The sequence below is a fragment of the Acipenser ruthenus genome, chromosome 22 (genome assembly GCF_902713425.1).
Source record: "Acipenser ruthenus chromosome 22, fAciRut3.2 maternal haplotype, whole genome shotgun sequence".
In the NCBI taxonomy this organism is placed as follows: domain Eukaryota; kingdom Metazoa; phylum Chordata; class Actinopteri; order Acipenseriformes; family Acipenseridae; genus Acipenser; species Acipenser ruthenus.
Genome location: NC_081210.1, coordinates 1,166,241 through 1,175,577, shown reverse-complemented (window position 1 = coordinate 1,175,577; position 9,337 = coordinate 1,166,241). Strand labels below are relative to the sequence as shown.

The following is a 9,337-nucleotide window of genomic DNA, read 5'->3' as shown; positions in this document are numbered from 1 at the left end:
ACTACACAGTAATTAGAGCCTCTTAATGTAAAGTGTTACCCAGGAAAGAAGCCGACCCGATCAAGACGCCATGATGATGCTGCTGCTGCTGGTGCTTCAGTGTTACACAGAGAGGGAGAGAGAGAGAGAGAGAGAGACTGTGGTTTCTCAGCATCCTGCACAGGGGTGTGAGCGGAGCTGAGCGTCAGAGAAACAATGCTCAAGATCACAGCTTCATCTCCAAAACCATATCCCCTCGAGCACCAACAGCTCTAACTAAAACAGACCCTCGTCGCCCCCTCACACCCTCACCCCTGATAAACAGCGTGACTTTGTGGCCAGGTAGTGTAGGATGTGTGTTAAAAGTACTGAGGGACAGGCTCCGCACGTTTGTCACAGAGCTGTGTGAGTTTCTTTCAGTGCTACTACTACTTTTGTTTTTCACATCATGAAGTTTCGTATGAATGGAAACCGGGCTGCCTCACAGCAAACCCTGCTGCACGAGGAGACCTCGCACACGGACCAGGGCTCGTCTCTCACCCCTTCATGGGAAGCATCACAGACTAAGATGGCACTCTGACTTTGCTGCCTGATAATTCCTTTGCTTCCATCATGCCTTCAGTATCTCTGGCAGGTATGAGGAACCGAGGAGGGACTGTGATGTCTGTGTTCTTGATGTCATCACACCTCCTCTTTGTGTTCTTGAAAGTAGCACATTTTGGAGGCGTGTCCATCGTTTGCTGCAGCAGCCTTGACACCTGCAATTAAGGTATCAAAACAGGCCTCCATTGAATACTATAGTAATCCTAGTAATAGTAATTTTTAAAAAATGTGACTATGTACAGCTATTTAAAGTTTATATAAATATTAGGATCCCTTAAAAATAAAGTTTGTAAGGTTTTACAAAACTTTTTTGTCAGTTGTTAGCTGCCTCAGTTGTTCAGTTGTTCTAAACACCACAGACATCGCAGTACCGTTATTAAGATCAATTTGAGATTACTTATGTGTTTCATTCTCTGTCTGTGGCTGGCTTGATGGTCGGGGATTCCTGATATTCTGATTCGAATCCCCAAGGTGCAGAACAGGTGAGGACATTTTGAATACGAATAGGGGTAAAGCAAAAGCAACCGAATTCAAAAGCGAAGTCTCTGGACCGTCATAATAAACAGTGTATTTCGACAGGAAGAGAGAGAAAGAGAGAGAGAGAGAGCAGACAGACAGGAAGAGGTGCAGTGTGAAAGAGAAATGATGCGGGTTTTCTTTGAAAACGACTTGTTCTAATAACCGTTTTTTTGTTTTGTTTTGTTTTGTTTTTAAAATTAAAATAGTTTATTCCGCATAAACTCGGTGCCCTGCGATTTCGTCGGCAGTCTGGAAAGTTGCAAACTTTTAATTAACAGCTTCATACTGCCCCACCTGCGGACTGTGCTTGCTGAGCTGGAACACGATGCGCTGTTCAAAGAAGGCGGAGTACATTTTAAATTATTGTTAACGGGTTAAATCCTGTAAAAAAAAAAAAAGAAAGAAAGAAAGAAAGAAAACTCCTGCCTGGATCACACGTTACAGTATTGAATAGTTTCGTTAACTTTCAGCTGCAGGTGTACCATTTATCAGGGTTTACCTGAATCTGTCTTTGAACTCTACCGGAGGCTGAAGATACAGTACCAGGTAAATTCATGTACCGTTGTTGTTGTTGTTTCCTATACTTGGGTGTAAATGAGTAACACTGCCTATTCTATATGTTTTAAGATAGTATAAGAGTCTATCTATCTATCTATCTATCTATCTGTCTATCTATCTATCTATATATGATTAATACGGAAATAAAAAGTATCAAAACTATATCCCTGAAAAAACATATCAAAAAGATGTTATTGACAACTTGAACGTATTTTAAACATAAAATATGGTGTACATAGTTCATGGATATGTGTACGTACAGGTAAGTCAGGGCCAGTAATAAATTATAGTAAAATACATACTTCTCATAAAAAGCGTGTTTTCTGATTTGATGAACTGAGTGGGTGAAGCATTATTGGGTGTAGGCAGTGTTACTGACACAACCTCGCTCTCCATGGAGGAGGCTACAGATGGTGCAGTATCTACCTATTCCAGTAAGTCTTTTGATGTGTTTTAACAAAATATTCACAAATTGCATCACTTAATATTATAATAGAAGTCTTCTAAAGATGCACAGTAAGACAGTAGCACTGCTGTCGACTGAAGAAGTCAATATTTAGGGACCGTTTTTGTTGATTTTCTTGATGTTTATTTGATTAGATTTTTTTTTTTGATTTTTTGATTTTTTCTTGATTTCTGCATAATTGTTACACAAAGTTTATTCCAAATACGTTGACCTACTTTTTCAGGGCACTGTATAATTGAAACCGCTTCCCCGCAGTTTGATGAAACTTTTGCATGGAAACTGAACGTGGGTGTTCTGGGCCAGTGGAGGAGAGGAATCCCAGCCCCAGTCATTTAGAAGGAGATCAGAATGTATTTTAGGTACTGCGCATCACATTCAGAGAGTCTCAGCTTTCTTTATCAGCCCTCCACCTTCAGCAGCTGAGACGTTCTGTAGAGCTGGATATCAGAATGTACTTGGCTAATCAAGCTTGCAGTAAAACCTGGAATGGGTGGAGGTGCTGTGCTATAGGAGTCTTAGTTCCCTGGAACTGGCAGCCCATCACAGTGTAAGGAACGCTCCCTGGAGCTCTGTGTGAGCGCAGCGTGCATGTGGCACCAGGCAGCAGGGCACGCTACCTGTTGTGTTGTTGGTTACCTGGAGTGGTTTTTCTGCCCTGCTGATAGAGGCCCGCCACCCCAGAGCAGTGGCACCAGCAAACCTCAGCAGGGCGGTTTGCCATCCTTCTACTGAAGCCTGACTCGTGCACATACAAGAGCTGTTGTTACTGAAATGTAATAAAACTATTTCTATGTTGTGGTATAATACGGTTAGCTGTGCTGCTGGAATAGGTTTGTGTCACTACTGTGGAATATCACTTGTATTAAAATGCATGATACCTCGATCACTCATCTAGTATTAAAATCCATTTGATTGGTCCTTATTAACGTTCATTTTATTGCGCTGAGATCTTTTGGTCCTTCGCATGTTTTTTTTTTGTTTGTTTTTCGTAGAAACACTGTTGCTAGACTCCAGATTAAATAAATGTCCCATGCATTTTGCTTGCTGTCTGTTTCTGATAGGTTGCATGCTGTCAGCACTGCGATGGATGTATTCATTGCATGCTGCGACTCGACTCGCAGGCTGTGGTTCACTCACAGCTCGGGTTTCAGCTGCCTGGAGCTCTGCTAGCAGACCACAGACTGAGTCAGGCTGCTCTCAAGAGCGATTCAGAGAGTACCTAGAGGGGCTGGCTTGAAAACTGAAATGACCCTGTACTTTTTTAAAGTTAATCAAACATTTTTCAAAATAATTGTTTTGGACGTGCTGCAATAAAAGTAGAGCACGGTTTCCCATCGGTCATCATCCCGTCTTGCTTTGCTGCCTGACCAGTGAACAACAAGCGGGCCACCATACAGCCTTCCCTGGCCAGCGTGGATGTCTGTCATAGTTAGAGGAAAGAGAGGGAGAAGGAAAGCCGATAGTACAGACTAGAAAGGCATTGAATCAGCGCCCCAAAAGCACAGGTTCAGCAATAAAAGCAGAAGTTGAAACTGTATAAATGTCAATGAGAAATCATAACTGAAAAGCGATTGCTCAGGAGGATATCTAGGGAGCAACCCATTACTTTACCAGGGTTAAATACAGGTATTTATTTTCTTCACATAACATCACAGAGTGTTGGTAAAGGAAGGTTTTATTAACCGTTATAGTTAATTGTTAATGATGTAGCATCACCACCCGCATTCACCTTTGTGTTGGACAATACCATGTAAATGCGAGTTTGAAAACTAGGTCGCTGTAACGCGTCTGTGGTGTGAGGTCACGCACAGGCCATGTCACGGAACGACAGTGGAACACAGCGCTGGTTCTGTATCGGCAGTATATCGTATTGAACCCCACTTCGTTGTTGTTATTATTATTAATATAGCTCAAAGGTACAAGTGCATGGCTGGGATGAAACTTTGTGTTGCCAATACTTAGCACAAGTTATTGAGTTCAGAACCTCAAGGGGTCTTCAGTCTTGGCTGCAAGTCCAACCATGTCCTGAAATATAATATGTACTGACCAGGACATAAAGCACTTAAAGAGAAGTACGAAAAAGGAACTTAGTAATAGAAAGTTTCAATGAGAAGTCGATATCATTTTGAGCACAAATCTTTTCGTTCTGCTTATCAAAGCTGTGGTTGCAATAAAGAAATACATGACCGTTTACAAAAATACTTTTGAAAAGCCAGCACCAGTGTGATAGATGATAGAAATCGCTCCTCCGTGACGTAGCCGTGCTGTCTGCAGAGCTTGTGGGTTAGTGGTTGGCAGATTGCTGCATGTAGGGACTGCAGGTCTGTGTGTGCGTGTGCGTGCGTCCGCACAGACACTGCTTAACAGTGGCTTTACAGGAAACCCAGTGTGCTCAGCCGATCTGGTAATTGTTGATATTGCTATTGCTGTTGCTTTTGCAAGTATCTCGGCTAATAGAATCCCCAAAGACAACTGTCCCTTCTCTAGTCTCTGTGAGCTCCTTATCAGTCCTGCATCATCTTTCTTTTTTATAGTCTTGCATGCACCAGCAGGCACACCTTTTCTGCAATCCTGCAATGACTCAACTTGGGCACAGGGGAAGTAGAAGTGGTTTAAAGTAATGTGTGAGAAAACTGGGCTCCAGGACGCTGCATTATTGGGACCTGAGGTGAGTGTCCCTCAAAGCAGATTTCACAGATATTCATTCTATATATGACAGTGACCCAAACAATACGCCATCACCAGACTCTAAAAGCAGTTGGAATGGCCTAACGTTTCTCAAAGATATAACTGGTTGACTATCATGTTGTGACTGTACTGCTCGTTGGCTAAGTTGCTTGTTGGGGGATTTAAAACGAATTGTGGAGGGGATGTATTCTCTTTGCAGCTGCTTTGAGCTCAGAGTACTACTGGGTCATTTCAACAGGAACTGGGAAGACACGCTTGCTTGTTCTTTGTTTTGACGTGAATCCGATTCTTTTCTTTCTCTGCGAACCGGGGGTTGTGTGACAGCGTTCTCTCTCATATTTGAAACGAGCTGCGTGACACACAGCAAGGCCTGTGCTCTCCTGCAGCAGTAATAACTTCAAACTGAGTTGAGTTTGAGTCCCTGGCTGTTTTACTTCATGGGTTGGCCTTTTAAATATTGAAACTAGATGTGAATTACTTACAAGCAATCACAGTACTATTTTTTTTTTGTGCGGATGTTAACCACAATAACTACACTCCCTCCTCCATGCACAGGTACTTCATACGAAACTATAAAGGCTACCCGTGAAATGTGTTACTAAGCTCAGTTCCTGGAAAAACCTTACAGAACTGATTTGAATTTAATTACTACAATGCAAGTTACTGGGCTGGAGTCATTAGGCTGTGTGTGTTCTTATATATATATAATTTGTATTTATTTTTTCATGTCACACTCTCCAATTATTTTGTCCCACACCATGCTGTTTAATGATACCACTTACCTTAACACTTAAATATGGATTTGATTAATTTTTGTCTTTGCTCTTCTGCGTAGTCTCTCTCTCTCCTCTCTCTCTCTCTCCCTCTCTCTCTCCTCTCTCTCTCTCCTCTCTCTCTCTCTCTCTCTCTCTCTCTCTCTCTCTCTCTCTCTCTCTCTCTCTCTCCTCTCTCATACACACACTCTCTGTGACCCCAAAGAAATGTTTGTACTAATTATTTTTTTCAGAAAAATGGAGAAAGGATAAAAAAAAAAGGGAGGAGGATTTGTGACCCGTAACTAGAAAGTGCACTCTGGCCACTGGGCAGAAGATAGGATGTCCAGGTTGTCCAGTATCTCCTCAGACTGACCCCCCCCCCCACCCCGTACCAGCAGATGAAGATGAAAATGGAAGGTATGTCTGTTTGTCAGAGTTCCAACCAGCATTCCCACATGGCTTTAAACTGGAGCCAGCCCAGCACCCAGTCTTCGGCTTCAACCTTATTCAGGCATATCGTTTAAATGATCAGGAGTTTGATGTTAAATAAATTGCCCCTTCCTACCCCTTCATTAACAGCTCATATTAGCAAACCTGCAGACGCTTGTGTGACTTATTCACGCTGTGATGACCAATGCAATCAGTTCAGAGTAGATTTACCTGGGACCTATCAGTTCAAACTCCTGGCGCCTGGTCATTTCAATAATGAACCTTTCAACCTCTAAATGCTCAATCAAAAAAATCTATAAGTCAAGTGGACAAACGGTTTTGGCACACGCCTTCTTCAGCGTACCAATCCTAATAACGGGGAGATGTGAATCCCAGGACCGGGTGTCAGTTTCAAACCTTGTTTCTGCATGTGCGGTTTCCCATGCGTGCGCTCGTCAGTGAAGCCCTCCTGTCGCTCCACAGGCTTTTGGATTCACAGATACCGGAAGCAGCTCGTGAGATCGATCTCGGGGCCCTTCCTGGAGAACATCGTGAGTCACGTGAGGAAGCTGGAGCTCATCAGCCGCGACGAGGCCTCGCAGATCCAGGAGGCCGGGCTGCTCTGCGAGAAGGTGCGGACCGTCATCGACATCCTGGCCGGGAAGGGAACCCTGGGCTCCGAGACCCTCCAGGCTTTCATCAAGGCCACCAACTCCCAGCTCTACCTGCTCATCACCCTCTACGGTGAGCCCCTCGCGCCCCACTCTGCCAATGCCTGGATTCCAGTACTCTCCTTGATGCAGGCTCACCGTTCTGCACGTCACCAAGTCAGACCATTCACGCCATCTCTTTGTTTAATGCAAAAGATGAGAAAAAAACAAGCTAAGGCTATGGCAGTGCAACAGTAATATACTCGATTTGTAGAGACGCAGCGGGTGTTTCACAGGGAGCTTCACAAGCTTAGCTCTAGCTTGGGGATTGGGTCTCTTTGTAAATTATTTCATAGCGGTGCTTGCATCTTGCTTACCAATTGTTAGCGCCCTTGTGTTTGAGCAACAGATATTTGTGACAAAAGTTTCAACGTTTTTGCCAGCCAGAACCACATCAAAGGGAAATTCAGGTTTGCTTCGGGTGGAAGCAGAAAGGTAAACTACAGAACACTCAAGTACAGCACAGTTGTTATTCTACTCACTGACATACAGTAACTGTGGTCATTTTCCTCTTTTGTAGGAAACATTCAATTCCACATCCTCTTTTTATACAGCTGAGGCATACGATTTACTATAAAAAAATAACCATTCCATTTTATTAGAATATATGTGCATCTTAGTTAGTGTTTAAATGTAATCTTGCAGGTCTGCTGTGGTCATGAGACGTATTTTCTATTTCTAATCTGTTTGGCCAGGATTTTTTTTTGTCTGCTGATATATTTTAAATGCCTGCTGTTAGAATTCTTAAGATGGAGGAAATGGTCTTGTCTGCCCATGTCCTGAATCTCCCTTGTGTTCTCCTCCTTGGCAGACCCGATGGTTCAGAAACACGTGGAGGTTCTGCAGAGCCGATACGGGACCTGGATGGAGCAGGGGCTGCTGTCGGAGAAGCTGTCCCTGGACCGATTGAACAGCCTGCTGCTGGTGGAGGGGCTCTCGGACCTCCAGCAGAAGGAGCACGACGTCATGCAGATCGAGGCCACCAAGGGCACGGTGAGGCAGAGTGCCAAGCCCATCGCCCTGGAGAAGCTGCTGCAGCCCGTGACCAGGGTGAGCATGCCCCCCCGCATCCTGCTCACGGTGGGGGTGGCCGGCATTGGGAAAAGCACACTGCTCAGTCTCTTTATCCACCGCTGGGTGAAGGGTGAGATCTACCCGGACGTGAGCTTCGTGCTTCCCTTCACCTTCTGGGAGCTGAACACTTACGAGAAGCTGTCGGCCGAGCGGCTGGTCAGGTCGGCGTTCCCCCACATGGCAGAGTCCGGTCACGTCTTCAACGGGACGGCCCGCGTCCTCCTGATCTTCGACGGGCTGGACGAGTTCAAGCCCACCCTGGATTTCTCGGACACGATGGCCTGTACCGACCCCAAGAAGGAGGTGCCCGTGGACAACCTGATCACCAATATAATCCGGGGAAACCTGTTCCCGGATGCGTCTGTCTGGCTGACATCTCGGCCCACCGCGGCGGCTCAGATCCCTGGGGGCCTGGTGGACAGGATGACGGAGATCCGAGGCTTCACCAAGGAGGAGATCCAGGATTTCCTGAACCAGCTTTTCCAGGACGGAGAGCTGTCCTCCCGGGTTTGGTCCCACTTGAACTCCAGCAAGGTCTTCAATGTGATGTGCTACATGCCCTGCACCTGCTGGATCGTGGGCTCCACCCTCGGCTACCTCCTCAGGAGCGGCACCCAGGACGGACAGGGCTTGCCCAAAACCTGGACTGAGCTGTACTCTTACTTCTTTAAGATGGTAGCGGAAGGGGATTTGCAGACCAAGGACAAGGAACCCCTGAGGTTCGAGCAAGCCTTCGGCAACAGCAGGAAGCTGATGGCAAACCTGGGGAAGCTGGCCTTTTACGGGCTGATCAAGAGGAAGTACACTTTCTACGAGCAGGACATAACGGCCTACGGGATTGACCTGCCCTCGCTCCAGGGCAGCCTCGGCAGCCGCGTCCTTGTCAAGGAGGACTCGCCAGTCTGCACCGTCTACTACTTTGCCCACCTCACCCTGCAGGAGTACCTGGCCGCCACTTTTTACTACACAGCTGCCAAGCGGGCCATCTTCGACCTCTTCACGGAGAATGGCATGTCCTGGCCCAAGATCGGCTTCCAGAACCACTTCAAGAACGCCCTGCAGAGGGCGCAGCAGTCCAAAGACGGTCAGCTGGACATCTTTGTCCGCTTCCTGTCGGGGCTGCTTTCCCCGCATGTGGTCAAGCCCCTCTCAGGACTCCTGCTGCTAGCCAGGGACGAGCACAGCGGGTACCGAGGTCCTGCCATCTCCCTCCTGCAGGGCTGCCTTAGCACAGGCACCGTCTCCCTCCGCACTGTCAACGTGGTGCACTGCCTGCAAGAGCTGCAACATGTAGAGCTGGCCCGCACCGTGGAGGAGTCGCTCCGCAACGGCAGCCTGGCGGGCAAGTTCACCTCCGTCACCTGCTCGGTGCTGGCCTACCTGCTACAGGTCTCTGAGGAGTGCACGGAGGAGACCAACCTCTCCAACTGCCTAAACTACAGCATCGTCAAGAGCCTGCTGCCCCAGCTCCTGTACTGTAACAACCTCAGGTATACAGCGGGGCGGGGGACTGCGCTCCTGTGTCTAGGGCCTAGGTAGAGTGACCGCACTGCTGT

At 46.6% G+C, this 9,337-nt stretch overlaps 1 protein-coding gene across 1 annotated transcript in view; it reads left to right on the top strand.

Annotated features, from left to right (window-relative positions):
• Positions 1-1,271: 1,271 nt before the first annotated feature.
• LOC117418483 (NLR family CARD domain-containing protein 3) overlaps positions 1,272-9,337 on the top strand; it is a 16,355-nt gene continuing 8,289 nt past the window's right edge. Inside the window, exons 1-4 of the mRNA XM_034926957.2 lie at positions 1,272-1,647; positions 5,820-5,985; positions 6,481-6,741; positions 7,519-9,271. Coding sequence (XP_034782848.2) covers positions 5,967-5,985; positions 6,481-6,741; positions 7,519-9,271 — 2,033 coding nt within the window. The 5' untranslated portion in view covers positions 1,272-1,647; positions 5,820-5,966. The remainder of the gene's footprint in view (positions 1,648-5,819; positions 5,986-6,480; positions 6,742-7,518; positions 9,272-9,337) is intronic.